Source organism: Rhinolophus hipposideros (genome assembly GCF_964194185.1).
Source record: "Rhinolophus hipposideros genome assembly, chromosome: 4".
NCBI classification, from domain to species: Eukaryota; Metazoa; Chordata; class Mammalia; order Chiroptera; family Rhinolophidae; genus Rhinolophus; species Rhinolophus hipposideros.
The window spans coordinates 10856496-10878155 of record NC_138050.1 but is presented as its reverse complement, the minus strand read 5'-3'; the positions used below and the strand labels follow the sequence as shown (position 1 = coordinate 10878155).

General features: G+C 36.5%; 1 protein-coding gene across 2 annotated transcripts in view; it reads left to right on the top strand.

The window, feature by feature from the left end:
- The window catches only part of STARD13 (StAR related lipid transfer domain containing 13), a 490614-nt gene that overhangs the window by 127420 nt on the left and 341534 nt on the right, over nt 1-21660 (top strand). For both annotated transcript variants that reach the window (XM_081045611.1, XM_081045612.1), the window contains exon 2: nt 10895-11029. In XM_081045611.1, coding sequence (XP_080901737.1) covers nt 11000-11029 — 30 coding nt within the window. In that variant the 5' untranslated portion in view covers nt 10895-10999. The remainder of the gene's footprint in view (nt 1-10894; nt 11030-21660) is intronic.

Sequence of the window (21660 nt, the reverse complement as noted above, 5' to 3'; positions counted from 1 at the left end):
ATATATTTGAATATCTAAGAGGGAAAGAAAGAGCACATGATTTATAAGACATTTAAATTAAATAATTAGACTTTTCAAGAGCAATACTAATCAAAATAAGATTCCCTTATTTCTTAAGATTCTCAAGAATAGAAAATTGAGCCACCTATTTTATATCTTGCAAAACTGACTTTCAAGTAAAAAGGGCACAAGGATTCATTAGCCCTTTCTGTAGAATCTACTAGAGAAAGAACTTCAGGTAACCAAATGATCAGAAAGACATCAACATAAGTACCGGTGTTAAGCATTAAATATATAGTTCTTAAAAGAACTGAGACTAAATGAAAGCTAAGAGTATAGTATATTAATGGCTAAAAAAAAAAAAAGTGGGAAGAGAGGAAGAATTGGGGATAACATGAGAAATTTTTTAGTGTTTTCAGTACTCATGAGAGTGGCATTGTTATTTTGAGACTATCTTGTAATACAAGATAAAAACTAAAGAGTAATTTTGGAATAATCTATTTCTATCATAGCCTATATACTTGAGAACTAATATTCTCAGAGTAGAAGAATGGAGATACAGATGTAATAGCTTAGAGGTTAAAAGTTCTGTAATCTTAAATTTGAATTGGAATTATCACTATGAACTCAATGAAGTCTCTCCCCCCCCCCGACCTTCCTCCTTTCCTTGAAAATAACTCGAAACCAATGACCAACCCAGTATCACTATTGTGCAGATTGCATTCTTGAAATACGATTCCTCATTAAAAGAAACCAATTCTTTTTTTCTTAAAAAAACTTCTAATTCTAAGTTTAGGGGAAGAAAAACACAAAATGAGCTTCAGGTGTTGTCATACCATGGCAAGGGAACTATCAACCAGTACTACCATGTTTACCCAAAAATACCTAACTAGAAAATAAGCCCTAGCATCATTTTTTAGGATGCTCGTAATATAAGCCCTAACCAAAAATAAGCCCCAGTTAAGATCGTCAGCCAGACTGGCACATTTACTGTGTTTCCCCGAAAATAAGACCTAGCAGGACAATCAGCTCTAATGTGTCTTTTGGAGCAAAAATCAATATAAGAGCTGGTCTTATTTTACTATAATATAATGTAATGTAATGTAATATAATACAATACAATACAATACACTATAATATAATATAATAATATAATTATAATATAATAATATACTATAATATGACCCGGTCTTATGTAACATAAGACCGGGTCTTATATTAATATTTCCTCCAAAAGACACATTAGAGCTGAGTGTCCAGCTAGGTTTTATTTTCAGAGAAACACAGTAGTACGTCTGTTGCAACACATGATGGACATATTGAATTATAAAATAATATATAATTAAATATAAATAAATAATATTGACATTAATACTTAAAATAAATTATAATATAAATTATAATTAAGTATTTGTAAATACCCGAGCATGTGCCTTTGGACGAGAGGTAAATGCCTATGTAAACAGATGCACTTGAGACTTATTGCCGAATGACCAATTGGAGTACAGACACAACACACAAATACGTGCACACTTGATAACAAACGGACGTGTTTGTGTCTAATATGAATCTTCATGATTCAATACGTCCTGTGTTGTAATAGACATATTTAATGCATTCAAGTAAAATAAAGAAATGTTTTCTGAATTTTGTTGCCTGCAATTTTTCGTCGCTTTTGTGTGGACCATCATTCTTAACTGTCATCATTTTTGTTGCCATTCCTGTCTCTTAAGTCTTCAGTTAATACTTGATTTAATGGTAGATTTAAAGGGAATAATATTTAGACCCCAAGACAAGATGAGTGCAAAAAGAAAGAGCTATTCCATCAAGTACAAGAAAGGAATCATGGAGGACTCCCCGGGCAAGAATCTTATGGCTTTCTGCAAAGAGAAGAAGTTGGATCTCCGAATGGTCTGAAAATGGCAAGCAGAATACAATAACCTCAGTCAACAGGTGGACAAGGGAAATGCTAAGAAGCACAAGTGTGGATCAGGTCAGCAACCATTATTTCCTGAGCTGGAAGACATCATTTGTGACTGGATTGCTTGACAGGAGAGCAAAGGCTTTGGTTGTGCGCAGGGCTGATACTCAAGCATTTGGCCTTGCAATGGCACCACAGTTAGAAATATCCCCAGAAGAATTCAAAGCATCACAACACTGGCTGGATGGCTTCCTTCAGCGCCATGAACTGTCTCTAAGATCGACAACACTGTTCAAGCTGGAACATACTGATGTTATTAAATGTGCACTTTCATTCAAGTCCGTTGTTAATGGCATCGACTTTTCTAAACACCAACTCTCCAACATGACTGCTATGGATGAAACTGCAGTGTTTATAGGCCAAGAATCTCAATCGACAATTTATCAGAGGGATGCCTTGTCAATCTACATTCCCTCCTCTGGTTATGAAAGTGCACGTGTTGGCTGTATTTTGGCAATTTGTCTGGATGGAAAGAAAGCCCCACCTCTAATCATCACTAAGGGCAAGAAAGATAAGGTTGAACGTGTTTCAGGCATTTATGTTCTTGAAACCGAAAAAGCCTGGTGCACACAAGCAGTTATAAGGAAATGGGTTGATTTAATGCTGCCACTTATTTTGCAAGGTGGCCAAAGAGATCTGCTAGTCTGGGATTCAGCCAGCACTTACAGCGCTAAAGACATGAACTTCCTTGCAGAGAGAAGAATAGATCAAATAATGATTCCCGCAGGAATGACTGCCTATCTCTAGACTCTTGATATTGCAATAAACAAGCCATTCAAGGACGATTTGTGCATGGAAATTAATGACTACATTGAAAATAGAATGGAGAGAAATCAGCGTGGAAACTTTGTGCAGCCTATCCTGAAATAGGTCATGACTTGGGTGAAGAATTCATGGGATAAAATCACTGACAACTGTGCTGCCAGTGCACTACGAGCAGGCGACATGGACAAGAAGTGCTCATTTAAGGAGACCTCTATTGCTGGACATGAGACATTGGGGCCAATGGATCTACAGGAAATGGAGTCGTAAGAAATTCAAGCTGGAATTCAGGGTTTGGAGAGTTATGACAATGTTCCAGAAGAAGATGACATAACTGTATTTGACTAAATGTAGATTTTTGTACATGAATAAATGAATAAATGTAGATTGTTGTACATGCAAAAATAAGACATCCCCTGAAAAATAAGCCCTAATGTGTCTTTCGGAGCAAAAATCAATATAAGACCCTGTCTTATTTTCAGGGAAATACAGCAGGGTCTCAGGAGCTACCTTGAAAAGGCTCTCACTGGTCAAATATAGGACAATTTGAACTTCAATCATGAAAAGAACAATTGCAATGGATTGAACCTCATCAAAAATGTTTAAGTCCGTGAATTCATAGTGATAATTTTTAAAAACCTAACTATCTCTTTTGGAGGATATAGACAACTATTTCATCTTGAAAACTAATAAATGAAGTGAAAGACTCAAACATTGAATTTGCAAAATTCAGTGGGAAACTCTGCAGAGAGTAGAAAAACTTGGTTTTTTCAACATAAATTACAGCCAAAAAAAAAGTTACAGATTAAAAGAGATTTAAAAGGCATATTAAAAGGTACATATAAAAGGGCAAGATAATGTGCTTTTGTCTTGATAAAAGTCGGGATAATGCTTCCTTATTGGAGGAAGAATGAGACTGCAATTGGTATAGAGCAGGGGTGTTCAAACTATTTTCAACGTTTTTCACCAAAGGCCATATGCGGTAAAATACACAAACAGCCGGGCCACTCACTCGAGGTGAAGTACGTATTGCCTCACCTGGTTTATTTAAGTAAACTAAATATATTTTTGGAATTTGCTGCGGGTCAATTAACAATGGATTGCGGGCCGCAGTTGGCCCGCGGGCCGCAGTTTTGACACCCCTGGTCTAGAGTATATGGAGAGCTATTGGTGGGAGGAGGAGTGTGGGTGCCGGGAAAGTTCCGGCAAACTACTTCTTGACTCGCTGGTGATTAAAAGATTTTTCACCTTTGGGTAATACATTAAGCCATGCATCTCTTTTGTGTGCTTTTCTATATCTCTATTTTAGAATATTGTATTGAAAAAGCTTTAATAAAAAAGGGAGGGGCCTAAGACAAGGGGGAGTTGAGTGAGCTCAAATAAGAAATGTTGGGATACTGATGACTATTATGCATGTTTAAAATTTTGACATTTATGTAGTCTTCCCATATTTTTTTTAATGTTCTCAGTTGTAAAATAAAATACCAAAAAAAATGGAAAAAAAATCCACAGGGTTCTCATTACCTACAGAGAAAAGTCAAACTCCTTAATATGTGGCTTCTTATCTGGCAGCCCCCAATTACCTTTATACATCATCTGTTGCCATTATCCCCTAGACACCTTCAGATGGGGTCAGATAAAAAGTCTCGTTATTCTTTGAACATGCTGTATTCTTTTTGTGCTTTCATGCCTTTGGGGTTCCCTTCCCTTGAAATACTACTATTCTTCCTTCAAAACTCAGTTTAAAGGTTATTTCTTCTATGCATTCTTCCTTTTCCCCAGGCAGAATTATTTGCTCTTTTGTCTGTGTCCTCATATCATTTTGTGCATACATACTTTGGCTTAAATCCTTGTAATATTTTGTCTACGTGATCCTTTCTCCTTCAATTAGAACTCGTCAAGGGAATATTTATTTTTGTTTTCTCTGTGATTGGACAGTGCTTGGTGAATGAATGAAAGAATGAATGAATGAATGAGACGAGACAGGAATTGAGTGGCTCCAAAGATATTTCGCCTAAGGAAGCCATTAAGAAAAGATGCAGATACCTAAATCAACTATGTACAAGCGAAAAATAAAGCCATGAGACTGCAGAAGCTTGTCTTATATGTCACTATGTACAACTATGTCATCGTGAGGCTTCCGTGTTTGCACATCTCATGTTTTATTCCATCACTTCTGTATGCATCTTCAGTGGATCACATTATGGGATTTGGAAGAGACATTTGGGTTCTTCGGTCAGCATGGCACTATCTTTCTTCATAATCTGTTCATGTTGAGTCACTGGTGACTTTTGCAGTGCTTGACCCATTAGAAAGGGCATAGTCATAATTCTTACAGAGAATATTACACAGAACTCTGGCATCCTGAAATGCTGACAATAACTTGGGTAAAATATGGGCCAAAAAATAAAGTGGGAAGTGATAAATAAAACCACATGAGTAGGTCCTATTAATATCTACCATTTTAAATCCAATGAGACAGCAGAGACATTGAAAATTTAAATACATTGCTCAGGTCACAGAACAGTAAGCAGAGGAATTGTGACCTGAATTTAGGTAGCAGCCTGCTTTCACTACACTAAATACGAGTATAAGCATGAAATAAATGGTGGTTAGAATTATTGTGATAGAGAAGAGGAATTTTGTCAGCAGTAGGAACATGAAATGATGGAAGACCTCTCATTTCTCAGGTAGATATGGAATCAAGTATGTCTTAGTCACTTAACAGGATAAAATTAGTCTCAGTTATGGGAAGAACAAATTATTTTAGCTCAACTCACGAAAACTTTCACATGTACTTGAATTTCTTCTTTGTGTTTTTAATGCTCCCTGGAGGTTAATTAAGTGGGCTTCTTTTTTGAGATAAAAAACAAGTCTACCAATTGAAAAATAAATGGCAAGCGTGACTTTCAGTCTATGCATAGCTTTGACCTTTGCTCACTTCATTTGTATTTGGTATGTTACATTGCTTATACCTATTGTTTGAACTGGATATTAATAGCCAGTATTTCACATGTTTTAAAATACGGATTTTTCTTTATACATGTTGAGCTTTTCTCCAAAAAATCAAATGTGATGGTCTTCCATTTCTAACTCAGTGAATTACTGAGATTCTTCTTTGCGAAAGAGAAAATTCAACAGTGGCATGCTATACTTTTAAATATTACATAAAATAAGAATATTGTATATTGCACTTTAGAAAAGTCCTCGAATTTTTTAAATAAAAGGATTATCTTTTTGTATTTTCATTTTTCTTTTTTTTCTTTATTCTGAAAATTGCAGAATGAGTAAAAGAATTTGTCTTTTATCTCTCTAGGCTTGGACAGCAACAACACTAAATCACCTCATTCTTTGCTGTATTTGTATAAATGTAAACATCTTAGGAATTTTTTCCAAAAGTCCTTTTATATGAAATTTGGACAAAGATTAGGAAGAGAATTTCATTATTGGCTTCTAGCAATCCTGTGTTATGGCTCAGTTGTATGTAGAAGAAAATATTCAATGGTTATTACATCAGTGAAGTTAAATATTCTAGGACTAATACCTATACCTTACAACCTTTGGAAGTGACTACAAGGACAGCATTTTAAAATTTTCTTGTCCATGAGAAAAACAAATGAAGAAACATTGTTTGAATAATACATGAACAACAGAAAGGAGGTAATGCATGAAGACCTAGGAAAAAACAAACAACAACCATATTTGAAAAATTAGAGATTATTTCCCAGGGTGCTATCAAGTCTAAAGAAAACTTCTGATTCGGTTATTTTGTAGTTACAAAAATATTAAGCCATTAAAACTATTTAAAATAATCTAGTATTGTAGTAGAGGCTAAAATATAAAATAAAAATTCCAATAAAGGACAAAACCTAATTACATATTTTTCTGACCTTCTCACTTTTTCCAAAGAAAAAAATAGTTCCTTGTAGCCACTGGGACTTCCCATTTTTAATGATTTTAATAAAACACTTCAAATGGTTGTCTTTATTTAAAACTCTCATCACTTGATCGGAACAGCCCCGGGGCATAGCAAGTATTGTCTTCATTTTCTCTATTTTTACAGGTTCATTGTTGTTTTATTCCCTCGTTTAGTTGTCATGTACTAACATAATAATAGCTATCATTAGTTCATCACTTACTGTGTGCCAGTAAGTGTGTACTTTTTTCAAGTGCTTTACACATATAAACTCCTATAATCCAGTTGAGTACAAAGCATTGTTATATCTGGTTTTACAGAAGAGGCAATTGATGTACAGAGAGGGAAAGTAATTTGTTCATAGTCACACAGATAGTGAGTGGCAGAACCTGGTTTTGAACCCTGCACTCTAGCTCCAGAGCTGGCATTTTTAATCACTCTTCTGCTCTTTGATATGATAGCTATAAAAGTCATATAAGACCATGTGGTCTTATGGAAGAGACACGCAGAGAAATACATGCACACAAGTAATTATTCATTTAACAAAGATTTATTGAGAGCTCACTGTTTCAGACATTGTGCTTGGTGGTAAATTAGACTTCCTCTTTACTCTCATAGAGCTTACAACTTATCATAGAAGCTACTCATTAAACACATTACAATAATAATGTGAGGCAAATTATTTGATAGAGGAAGTACAGGAATCCACAGAAATATTTGCCAGGAGTGCTGCAAGGTTTCCCAGAAGCAGCTGTGATTAAGCTGATCTTTAACAAGCAAGATGACTTATCTACCTTAGTGATCACTCTGTCTAACCTAAAGCCTAGGCTCTTTCCACTAAACAACATAAATAAAATTAGGAACAAGAAAGCTATAATATAACATATAATATCAGATCTAATATGATTTTTAAAGCACAAGAGTCTACATAGGTCTCCTAATAAATTTTGCAAGACTTAATGTAATAGACAATGTTATATTAAAATATGTATTGTCAAAATTCACTCAGGACTTACAAAGCAGAATAGAACACAAACTAATGGGAGAAATTAAACAAGTAATCAAAAAACTACCGTTTTGCCTCTGAATTTTTTGAACTATTCAAGGAATGAATAATCCTCATGCAATATACATTTTCTGTATCTCTTTTACAAAGATGCATAGCTTCCATATTTATCTCATGAAACTATTGTCTTCTTGATACAAAAACTTGATAGAGGACAAAAATGAATATGGGTGCAAAAATACAAAAAAACACCACCTAACTAAATTCAGTAAGATTAAAAGGAAATGCTTCTCACAACCAAGCAGTTGATCTCATGAATATAAGGATGTTTTAATAGTTATAAATACGAGTATATTACTGTAGTTCATTGATAAGTGTAGTTATCTCAAGGTTATTTGAAAAATTCCAACATTTGTTATGTTAAATCTCAAAGACTAGAGCGTACTTTGATAACATCATACAGGAATGTATGGTTGGTTTATCATTATAAGATTAATTAATGTAATTTATAATTAAGAGATTAAAGAAGAAAAATATGATCATCTATAGATGGAGAAAAATGCTTTCAGTAAAATTCAACTTTCATATTAAAATTTTTGATCAAAAGAATGGAACAGCCGTATATATCCCATACAATCACACTTAAATGGAAAAACGTTGGAAGTATTCTTAAAATCATAAATAAGGTCAGGATGTCTTCTCTTACTACCTCTAATCAACACTGACTAGAGGTCCTAGCCTAGTAATAAAGAAATTAAAGAAAAGTAGAAGGAATGGAAAGGAAACCAAAGTATCGTTAGTCTCAGATGTAAGAGTACAAAGACAACTTCCACAAAATATAAATTAATAAAGGCCTTACAAATATTTATGGTACAACATTTATGGTAGAAAAATCAATTTCTACATTTTTATATAATGTTATAAAAGGATATTACTTATAACATTGTCAAAAACATATTCAATAAGTACTGTATATAAATGGTCATCCCTAAATCCTGGGAGCTCTAGAAAGCTGCCAGGTTGTAATGGTGGTTCCTTCCTGCACCTTTAGTCCCATTTCCTAATATCCACACCTATTTATCATCTTTAAGACTAAAAGGATCCCAAGCCTCTTAACCAGCTGAACAATAGCCTATGACAGAATAGAGCATCACTGGGATTTAGGGGAAGGTCGTGGTGATCGGGCTGGGCCAGGATACAAAGAGAAATATGGTGGACTAGAGAAATCACTAGAAGATTCAAGAAATCTTAGCACTTTCATTGGCTGTGTGATCCTAGGTACGCAAGTCATTCTCTTCAGGAATTCTTTTATAAGATTAGACCAACAAACTCACCTCACAGAGTTGCTGAGAAGAAAAAAGTGAGGTACTATGTGTGAAAGTATCACATATGCGATCTTGTGTTTACTATTCTGTCATTGAATGATAGTTTTTCCTGAATAAGTTTTTCTAACGTCCGAAAGGAAAAGAGGACTATCCCAAAACTGCTATTATAACAACAGCAGCAACTACAGCAGAGCTTATGGGACTTTCATGCAGTGCACCGCAACCTATTGAAATGGGTGCCAGCATCAGCCTCAGTTTACAGATGAGCCCACAGCGGTGTTCCTACAGGCTGCTGTCAAACTGCCTACACCAGCTAGCAGAGGTAGACTTCAGCAGTAATCAAAAGAGTGTGGTACTCATTGGGCAACTCAATGGCCAACTCATTGTATTGTCAGCTCCGCTGGCTGCCTGTTCAATGGTCTAGTTTGTCGCTGTTTTATCTCAAATCTAATAGCTTTCACGCCTTTCCAAGTCACTGTGTACTTGAAATAAGACATGGCCCCGTTAGCTTCCTCATGGCCTTTTCTCAAGGGCAGAAGTGTGTACACACTCTTATATGTCCTCAAACCTTTCCCAGACACATCTTAAGCGAACAAATTTCTATGAAGAAGAACAAATCAGGAGATTCTCTCAAAAATATAGATACAGAGGGTGCCAAAAAATGCACATTTTAAGAAAGGAAAAAACTATTAAAATTGTAATACTCAATATATACCAATAACAAAAGATGAATACAAGTCATGTGTATACATTTTTTTGGCACCCCGGTATATAAAACACATAAGAGTGCCTGTCAAAAAAATAGTAGCTACCATTACATTTCCCTATCGTTATTATTCCCATTGTTATATTCCATTCTTTCTCTTCTAGGAGTTGCTGCAAGCATCAGGAGTAAAAGAAATATAGTTTCCAAGCAGCACACTTAAAAAACTTCTGCGTAGACTTACCATGTTTCTGTGTACTCACATTCCATTGGCTGAATATGCCAGACACAAAGAAATGTTCAATAAATGCCTGAAAGTATTTTTTTCAGGTGAAGAAATTAAGATTTGGGGAAATTAAGTTTATATAGGTAGTATTTGGCAGGACTAGAGTCATATACAAGTTTATTCTAGATCATGTATTGCCTCCCCACCCCAAAGGACAAACTTATGATCAATGACTAAAATTTTTGTTAAATGAATAATTCACATTTCCAACCTTTCCTGCTTCTGAAGAAGTTGATACTTCTAAAGGAATTAGACCAGGACAGAATATTGCAATAGAAGCTTCTAAGTAACTTATATAAGAAACTTGGACGTAGAGAGAGCTTGAAGATTTCCAAATGATGAGATGAGTTAGTGAAGACAAACTTAATTACTCCAATTTTATAAGAATTTATCCAATATTCTGGAAAAAGCTTTTTACTGTACTTGAAAAGTTTAGGATTTTCTTTATGCTAATATGTTTATAATCATTTTACTTCCACAGCTAACCTTCAGAAATATAATTTTATAATTTGTTCCCTACTATTACAAAATATATAGACTAAGATCATAAAAATTAAAAAGTAATGTGGCTCTGTGTGAGCTACATCTTATGTCAATGTTTAAAACACTTTTGATTTTGCTTTTAAAAGTTTTAAAATATATAAATATGTTTCTATATTTTACCTTGGTAGTTTAAGATTAGTTTCCGTTTATAAACTTACATTTACGACAAATTTTCAAGCTTTACTAGGGCTGATCTTACTGTGCCTAAGTATAAATGCCTTTGGGGAAAAAAAGTTAATATTTAGGAATATTCTCATGTTTCATGTTAATTTTCAAAACCATTTATTAAAAATGTATTTGTTGACTAATTTACTTGAATTATTGCTTAGGAATAATTCTTTGTGAAAGAAACCTGTTTAATTTTTTTTCTAGAGAATTCTAAAATCTGAAGATTAAACTTTTAAAAATTATCAGAAGAAAGGAATTTGTAGAACTACAACTGGAAACATCCAGAATCTTGATGGTGTGCCAAACCAAATGTCAACTGGAGCTCGACGAAAAACTAAAGTAAGTAGCTTTATTACAGAATATTCTGGGTGGAATGTCATGCAGTAAAGAAATCACCACATTCACATATTCTCTATTACCTTTCTTGTTTTTAATTTAACATTAGGGTTGACCTGTTTTTCATCATAACATGATTATTAATGAAAAACATATATTTATGAAATTGGGGAAAATGCAGTTGGTGATTTTTAAGTTAAAACTATTAGTCTATTGTGATAAGTAGAATAATAGCAGTGGATTGTAGGCCCTTCAGTTGATTTCTTCATTCTTAGTGGAAATTCATGCTGCAGTTGAAAATCCTTGAACTATTATTGAACTAAAAATCCTTGAACTATTATTACAAAAATCTTTCCTATTAGAATAGTACATCTCACTGTGCAAAGTTCCAGAAAAGAGGTATCAAATTGGGGAACACATCTGCAAAACATCAGCCACAAACATTAAATACTCTATTTAAATAATTGTCTTTGTTCTACCAAGCTAAATAATACCCAGGAGATTTTCAGTTGTGTTTTTTGGTATATTTTTAATGAGGAAAAATTGACCAGCCTTTCTTATTGGCATTTTACAACTTTTAATTATATATTGTTTCCAAATCTCTAAAAAAATTTTTCCCATTTTTAAAACATTGAATCCAAACGTATGTCTTCATAAATTCTGACCAGTGTTGGAGATAGAGGGATGTCAGCAATAACTTGCAAGATTTTGTGGAGTTGCTTATGGTTCTTGATTTTATGATTCCCTGGCTGTTTTAAAATGTAAAACAGTAATGATTATTTTGCCAGTAAATATGAAGGGCAAACATTATGTGTCTTCCTGACAGGAAATCTCAAAATAGATAATTTAGGAGATTACTTCCAAAGGTATGAACAGAGTTGAGGGGAAACAATTCTAAGATGGTTGCCAGCATGATCATTGGCCTAGGAAGAGGAATGCAGACACCACCAACTCCAGCCCGACATAGAGGAGATGTAGGGAGTAAATACCCAGCTCCCTCCCTCCCTGCTTCTAGCCTCCTCTGGGTGCCCAATTAATGTGTTCCTTTAAAAACTGTTTCCCACAAAGCAAGATGGAAAGACACAGACAGTGGTTTTAGAGGGTCAAATAGAAAATATTCAGCACACATTAAAATATAAATAACATTGTGAGCTACCATTATTAAACATGTAACATATTCTAGGCACTGTGCTAAACTATTCACACACGTTGCCTATTTACTCCATTCAACAACCTTACAACTAGGCATTATGACCTCAATTTTTAAGAAAAGAAACCTGATTTTCACGACACCATCATAAAGTTGGTGGGATGGGTTTTAATGTTATCCTCCTTTTACAAGTGAGAAAACCAAGGCTTACTAAAGGTAATTGACTTGACAAAAGGGGCCACACCAGTACTTAGGCCTGAGTTTTCATGTTGTTTATCACTGTGCCATGCCAACATACGTGGCCTTGAACTTTTGTAATGCCTTTCTTAAAAAGAAAATAATAATAATGAATATTACTAAGTGAAAGAAACCAATTTGAAAAGGCTCCAGACTGTTGATTCCAACTATATGACATTCTGGAAAAGGCAAAACTATGGAGACAGTAAAAAGCTCAGTGGTTGCCAGGGGTTAGGGAGGAAGAAGGGATGAGAAGGCAAGCACAGAGGATTTTTAGGGCAGTGAAACTGCTCTTATGACACTATAGTGACGTATAATGTATAAACGTATAAATGTACTATAAATGTATAAATGTACTATAATGTATAAATGTCATTATACATTTGTCAAAATCCATAAAATTTACACCAAAAGTGAAGCCTACGTTGAAGTATGGGTTTTGGGTGATAATGATGTGTCAAATGTAGGTTCATCAGTTGTAGCAAAGGTACCACTCTGGTTGGGGGGTGATCGCGGCGGAGTCTGAGTACGTGTGTAGGGGTGGCGGGTACATAGGAATCCTCCATACTTTCCACACAGTTTTGCTGTGAAACGAAAAGTTCTCTAAAAAGTAAAGTTCACTTTAAAAAACAATTATTTCTAATTAAAAAAGCAAAAGACAAAAATAGTACAGCTTAATTATATTTACTTTGATCCACATGACTGATAGATAATATGAAATTTTTATACATGCCTTTCTTCTCAGAGCATTCCTCAGCCCAAGAGGAAAGCATTTATGACAAATCGATTCTATTTTTTTAAAGATTAACAATGAAAGTCAGAAAGGAGAAAGCCATTATCTTCAGTAGGATGCTATCATCTGCTGCTTATCACCTCTTAAAGGAATGCAATTTATTAAAGAGGCCTGTGAGACCTGTCTTAGCTGCTTTTCTAATGTTTTTAACTCTTGTTACTTTATTTTTACAGTAAGCTCTTAGTTATCCTGGGGCAGGTAATTCATTTCCAAATTAACTCATTCAAGATTGGAACAAGGTAATTTTATAAATGATTAGGTAAGAAGTTTGGAATATTTCATTTTTTGGTCCACTCAGAACAGAATCATAACGTGAGTCCTCCGTCAATTGTACTGACACGAGATGTGGAGAAGAGGAGTGGACGGCCTCAGACGGTACCTCTGAGTACCACACAGCCTTTTTCTGTTATCTGTTTTCACACCAACGTGTGCCCTGGGCATTCCTTTCAAGAAGCTCACTTATAAACAGACAGCACGCACACAGGGGTCAGCTTGGCAGAAGAGCTTTTTCTGCTGTACTGTGACTCTTTTGGCAGATGGATAGCGGACCTTGAAAGCGTCCCTTGCTGGTTTCCTTTTTTTCCTAGAGGGTACTTTCTAAAAGGCAACTCACTGCCATTTCCTCTGCACAAATCCTCAGTTCATAAGCCCCACAATGAAGGAAGTCTGTCATTGGCTAAATTTCTTCTAAGATAGGAGACAAATCCTCCCATACAGATTTATGTCAGCCTAACGTACATTCACTCATCTGACTTCTTACCATTTTCGCATTTTCTCAGGCTAGCCTGCGAAACCCAATTTCACCCATAATGTACTGGACATAGAGAATGTGGCACATGTCTGAGGAACACGTGCTCAGTTCTGCATGTGGCCTGGGCTGACAAATACTGAGTGCAGGGTCTCTCCCAGCTCCAGGCAGGTTTCCCACGGGGACTAGCGCTGTGCAGAGGATGGAGGATAAAGCTGCTTATTTAACCCGTTACTGCTTGTCAAGACTTTTATGTACCTTTTGTAGAACATTCCCAAAGTTTGGCATATTGGCTTCTTCCTTGGTCGGATTAGTCATGGCTATTCCTCTTAGATGTACTTAGTATCTAATACTACCTATCCCTGATCCAAACTGCAAACAGAGTGATCATGTCACTGTTCTATTGAAAATCCTTCAACGTCTTCATATTTTCTTTCACAGAAAATCAAATTGCTCCGCATGTTAGGTAAAACTGTTCACAATTTAGCCACCCCTATTTCTCCCATCTCTCCCCTTTCATCTCCTCCAACTTTGACTCAGTGTTGCAGCCATATCAAACGACTTTTGTATCCTCCTCACATTCATGGTATTTGCATCAATTGCTCCTTTCACCTGGAATTCCCTTTGTATCTTTTTCACACTGGTTCACTTTACTAGGTTCTCAAGACTCAGTCTATAGGAAGGTTCCTGTTCTTCCAGCATTACATTATTTACATCACATTAATATTATTTATATATTTCTTTGTTTTTTCCCCCTTCATTGACTTGAAGCAGTTTGAAGTCTAGACTGTGTCACTTTATCTCAGTAAGTTAAGTGCTTAGAATAGTAACTGAAAATTGTAGGCACTCATAAAATGCTTCAGACCGAGGAATGTTCTAGTTATTCCAGCTTGACGGTCTCCTTTCTCCTGTGCAGTAATGTAAGGACTTGCTGTTCAGACACATTTGGACTAATGTTGTGGCAGGATTTTAATACTGGAAAGGAAGATAGATACATACATACACACCACAAAAAGTTAATGCATTCCAGGTTGTAAAGAATGGAAGAGTTTTCAGGGGCTAAGACTTTCTATCTAGGGGAAATTCCTGGAAGAATTTTTTCCACTCATATCAGACTTCTGGTCACCCCCCTATTTGTTCTCTGAGAGTACCAGCGTTTGGGCAGCATGCTGACCTTTCCATTGCTAACTTCTTCGTTTCTGACTGTTTCTTTCATTTCTTGATTGGTAAGAAATAGTAGATACAGCAAGAACAGCTCTTTCCTCTGCAAACCTTCTAAGTGCTTTCATTGGAATTTATAAGAAAAAGATATTGAGCAAAGGGGCTTCACATAATATCCGCCTATTGATACTTTTTATTCTTCCCAGAAAAGTGTCAGAGGGTGGTAAGACACAGATAGGTCGTGGGTCTCAAGTAATGTTTCTCTATACTTTGGAGGCCACCTATGTTCAGTGAATTTCCTGAAGTCTAATTAGAGAAGCTAAGGAAAAGTTAAGAAATAGCCAGGGGTTTATAAGAGTTGGAATGGACAGGGGGCTGGAAATCTGGCAGATGATCCTGCACCTTAGCTGGAAGAGAAATAACTATGGAAATGGGGGAGAAGAGAAGCCTCAGGAGGTGATGCTGGGGGAGGTGTCCTGCCTTTTGATACTTCTTCCTTGCCATTATCTCCAGCATAACTACAACTTGGATCTCTGTGGTGGAAGTTCAAAGCCTTTTTACACGGTCAAAGAGATGAGGAGAAGAATATATGAAAGACAGCCTCATAGCAGCCGCTGTGACTTTGCCACCAGGCAGAGGTAGTAATTCCCAGGGACTATCTGTATGTAAACAGTGGTCAGCAGATATAAAACAGAGACTACCCCATATTGGGTTTTTGTTGTCGTTTGCTTTGTTTTTAAGCAATATCTTAAAGAATAAAACACTATTCCTTATATTGTGTTCCATAATTAAATCATGACTGACTATTCTAGAATGTTTAGGTCCTTCCTTTTGTTGTCTGTAGACTTAGAGAGTATTTACCAGAGCTAATAGGCACGGGACCTTTCCTTTGTAAAAAGACATCTGTTTCAGGAATGCTGCCCAGTTGTGTGGTTGAAAATATGCAGGCACAAGTGGCCGCTGCCTTCTTGAAGATTAGACTAGATGTATCTGCCCATGTAATCACCCCAGCTACCAACCAAACACACTACTTCTCCTCTGAATTATTAAAAAGTATTTTTAAACATGATGTATCTGAAAAATTCAAGGCTTTCATTTTGGTTTGTTTTATAGCCCTTACAGATTAAACACATTCATAGCAGCATCCACTTTTGTAATAAATTCTGTACTCGGCAGACCTGTGTAGCACAAATGCCTCTGCCAATGTTATGCAGCAGATGGTAGCCGAAAATGATTTAATGTCTATGGAAAGATGGTATTTAGAGAAAATACATTTATGAGTAAAGTAGGATGTACATTTCACAGTGATTTCCAAAGCACCTTGAACAAGTCAGTCAGCAAATAATTTATCGAGCACCAACGCTGTGTAAAACAGAGTGAGGTTGCTTGTAAGGGTTACTGTTTTTGTGTGGGGTCTTCTGGATGAAGAACTTAGAAGTGTCACTAATACACCTTCTCTTTTAAGTAGATTGGAGAAATAATCATTTCCTAAGTTTTCAAGGTCCCTCCACTGTTGTTTTCTGTGTTATGAACTTGGAACAGGGATTAAGAACATTTTAGTCGTGAAGGACAATGTTTTCTGTGGCTTTTTGAGTTATGTGTTATGACCTTAAGTGACCTATGGAAGACTGGACCTACTTGGATGGCCCAACTCACGAGCAGGATCTGATTAGGTGAGATATGTATACTTGGTACATAAACAGCATAGCGGGACCCTAAAGACTTTAAACCTCCAGGAAAATCTCCATCAAGATATTCAAGATATACAGATGCAGAAGTGACTGTTCATTTCTGGTCAGGAATGTCAGTGTCCTAAAGTACATACGAGATAGGACAGTTAAGTTCGTGGACTCATCCTAGAAAAAGTGCTATGTACCTCATTTCCGAATATCACTACGGTCACCTTCCAAGTACTCCCTTTGGGAAGCTATGCATCAATGCCAGCGCTTAGACCACCCTTCAAAGCAATTTTGGAACTCTTTTTTCTGGAATGGCCATCAGAGCTGTCATCCTCTTACCCTTGATGTCCTGAGAGTCATCAAAATGTCTTCCTTTCAATATTTCCTTGATCTTTGGGTAAAGAAAGAAGTCGCTGGGGGCCAGATCAGGTGAGTAGGGAGGGTGTCCCAATACAGTTATTTGCTTACTGGCTAAAAACTCCCTCACAGACAGTGCCGCGTGAGCTGGTGCATTGTCATGTTGCAAGGGCCGTGAATTTTTGGCGAAAAGTTCAGGTCGTCTAACTTTTTCATGCAGCCTTTTCAGCACTTCCAAATAGTAAACTTGGTTAACTGTTTGTCCAGTTGGTACAAATTCATAATGAATAATCCCTCTGATATCAAAAAAAAGTCAACAACATTGTTGCAACAAGTTTGCAAACTCAATTGTCAGACCTCATAGTCTTTTGTAATTACACAACTGTTCCTGGAGAGTGAGTGGGGCAAATGAGTTGGTCAGCTATGCCAGTGGCCCCTGGTCTACTTTGTCTGTCTTCTCTGTCTTCCCCAAACTGCTGTAACCAAAAGATGGAATTTCTTTCCTCACACTTAAGACCGTAGGCCCATAAATTGCTACCCACCTCCAACCTTCATGGAGCAGAAATGATATTTCCTCTAAGCTTCCTAATTTTCACACCATTTTACTGGAGGAAATCAGAGAGATTGTTCTGCTGTGAGGAAGAATGCTATGAATTTGCCATGCCTGAAATAAAATGTCTTAAAAGACTTGATATTACTTTTTTAGCCACTAATATATTCATCTCTTGGTGGATTTAAGGAATAGCCACATGTAGGCAGCTTTCTAATATTTCATTTTATATTTATTAGAATTTATTAGAATATATATATATTCTAATATATATATATATATATATATATATATATATATATATATATATATTAGATTTCTGTCAATAAAGAGCAATAAAGCTGAGGAAATCAAGCAGTGAGTGGGCTGCTGATTACCAGGAGAGAGAGGCAACTTGATTGAATAAATTCACACTAACGTGTGAATTACTGAAATTCCTTTAACACTCTCAGGACTATTTGTATTTTTAAAAGATTCTCTTAACCCAAATAAATCTGTGGTGGGGGTAATTCTGGCAGTGTAACACAGTGAAATAAAAACAAATCAAGCAATGCACAGGAAACTGTTTCAGAGGAAGGGGGCAGAGCTCGGGAGACCAGCCCCTTAAATGGTTTCCTGCTTTCCCACAGCCTTTTCACTGATTCCCTTAAAGCCTCCAGTGTGTTTTTAATGGGTCCCAGGCAGAACATGAGGCTGGAGAAAGAAAGTGGGCTAGGGCTGGAAGAGGCAGCAGGTAGAGAGGGCCTGGAGACAGGCAGGTGGGTCTTCCCATATTCTGGTCTTTGTAAGTCAAGTTTGAATACATCAGGGATTCACAATGCTTAGTTATAAACATGTCTGTGCATGGATTGATTTGTCTGTAAAAAAAAAACCAGAAGTGTAGAAATAATGGCAAACCGCAATGGAGAAAATAAGTGTTGCTGTTTATGTCAAGCACTTGAAAAATATTCAGCCCCATTGCTCCCTTGGGCTGCCTGTGAACTTCCTTCAAGAAAAAACACTACTGCTTTCACCATCCATTTCTGTTAACTCCACATTCTCAGAGGAACCTGTATGCACTCCCTGAATATCAGGAAGAAATTTCTTTCACTCTTGTGGAACTGTCTTACTGGGTGTAATTTTCCAGGAAGTTGGTTTTGCTTTTCAGACCAGTAGGAATATTTGTGAATATTCTCCCATGTCTCTGCCTACTTTCTTCTAAGTCTCCAGATTTATGAATTAAGGAACACAAGATGTTGGGTTTTTTTGTTTGTTTGTTTGTTTTGTTTCAATTTCTAATGGAATAATTGCAGGGCCAGCATGCTTGCTATGAGTGGCAATGAATGCTTATGTCTAATAAACTGATGTGGGCTGAGATACACCTCTTTGGCTAAGATAGAAGTAATCAAACAGAATGATTAGTGGGAATGTTATTTCCTGTGGGAAAAGAAACTAGGCCAAGAGGTTGGGCTTGCACTGAGGGGGAGGAACGAGGGGAGCTGGGGTAAAGACCTAGGATCCAAAGTTAAAAGCTCTAAGTGAGCACTGCCCACAAAAGTATGATGTGAACCCCATATGTAACTAAATTTTCTAGCCACTTTTTTTTTTTTAAAGGAACAGGGGAAATTAAGTAATGTTAATACTATATTTTATTGGAACCAATATATCTAAAATGTCATCATTTTGAAATGTACTCAACACACAGAAATTACCACTGAGATATTTACTTCCATTTGGGACTACTGAGTCCTCAAAATTTGCTCTGCATTTTGTACTTCTGGCATACCTCCATTCAGATTAGCCCCGCTCCAAGCGCTCACCGGGCACATGTGGCTAGTGGACAGAGCAGCTTTAGGTGCTAAGGCAGGAGGAAAGACGTTGTCATGCCCCAAACCAATGATTTACTTATTTGTAAACAATTAAATAATCTTATAGAATCCAAGTCAGAGCATTAAACAAACAATGAGAGAAAGTTTGGAGAATCACCTAACTGGAGAGTTATCCCCAAGAAATACGAGTATAGTAAAAAAATACAGTGCATGTTTAAATAAAAAAAAAAGTGTATCATAGTAAAAGACACATTTCCATTAATCCCCCTCAAAATACTCCCCCTTGCTTCGAACGCACTTATCCCATTGTTCTTGCCACTTTCTGAAGCAGTTCTGGAAGTCCTCTTTCATGAGTGTCTTTAGTTGCTCTGTTGTGGCTGCCTCGATGTCCTGAATCGATTCAAAATGTTTACCTTTCGTGGTCAGTTTGATTTTGGGGACAAACTAGAAGTCACATGGTCCCAGATCCGGTGAATAAGGTAGATGAAGACACACTGTAATGTTTTTACTTGACAGAAATTGCTGTACCAGAAGCGATGTGTGACACAGAGCGTTGTCATGATGGAGTAAGTAAAGACACTCACAAAAGAAGACTTCCAGAACTGCTTCAGAAAGTGGCAAGAACGATGGGATAAGTGTGTTGGAAGTGAGGGGGAGTATTTTAAGGGGGATTAATGGCAACATGTCTTTTACTGCAATAAATTTCTTTTTATTTAAACATTCGCCATATCTTTTGATCATACCTTGTAGACCAGTAAAGAAAGATTTATGTGACTAGAGTATAAATTACTGAGTTAGGCTTCCCACAGCTGTAAAGGGATCAGTTTTTACTTTGAGTAAAAGGATGAACTTGGAGTTGATTCAAAGATGATATTGGTTTTCTTAATTAAGAAAAGCAGCTCTGCCCTAAATAAGAGTGGAAGATGAATTCCAAAGGCAATGACTCTTAAAATGCCAGGAATATATAATCCTAACAGGCCAAGAGGATGTCCTGAATCTAATCTGCATAATTACTTCCCTGAGCTTAAATGAGCTCCCAAATCTCCTTTCTGCAATAAAGTAATTTTTAATTATATGCAGTGCTTTGCTAATTGTGAAACTCATATATATAGGTGGGTTATTGTTATTGACTAAGGAAACTGCTGTTCTGTGGCGGTGAGTCCTCAGGGACGCCGACCAGGGAAAATCCATCTTCCCGGAGCGTCATTAAATGTTAGAAACTTGCTTCCAGGGGGAAGGGGTACAGAGAGTTTGTGGAGGTGAGGAAGCACCCTCGTTCTGTTGGGGGAATTTTAGATTTGTTTTATCAAAACATTTATTACCCATCTTTAGAGCTTTCAGTCTATCACTCTCACTATATATCTAGTGTGATGGTATGTATTGCTCAATAATTAGTTTTGGGTTTTTTTCTCCCTTCATTGTGGGCTTTTTGGTGGCTTCCTAAAAGCAATAAATTGCTCTTCTTGGACACACAAAATAAAGATTGGCCAGCAATTTAAAGTTAAGATTTCCCAGGAGAATCATCACGACCAACACGATCACACTGACCCTCCTATACACTGGGAAATCTTAAAATAAGGCCAAGATTTTTATGATCCCCACTTTCTACTGCCTGAAAGGCTTTTCTACCTTCATTTCTCCTGTGCCAGCTATAGCTGCATTTTCCCAGTCGTGTCCCTTTGGCATACACACACATACACTAAAATCAGCCATTTCAAGTAGCTTTCGGTCTTATCTGGACACTTTATATGTGAGAAAATTACTTTCTTGGAAAAGGGCTTTAGAAAACACAAACACATTTGTACATCAGGTGACAGCTGGAAATTAGTGCACCCTGAACCTTTTATAGATAGCCTGTTCTGCAATACGCCATGTAATTATAATAATAGACGTATTAAAGTATAAGGTTTTCTCACACATGAACCCATTTAAGCCTCACAACCCCCTTGTCAGGGCGTGTGAAAGATTCCACTTTTTTGATCCAGGATCTGAAGCCCAGAACATTTGAATGACTTGACCAAAGTCACACAGCTGTTATTTAACACAACCAGCATTCTAATGCTTGTCTCTTCACCATATCCCCTCCTCTTTTACATCTTTGAAAGTTGTGTTTCACAGGCCATGCAACCTGGAAGCAATAAATGTAACCAC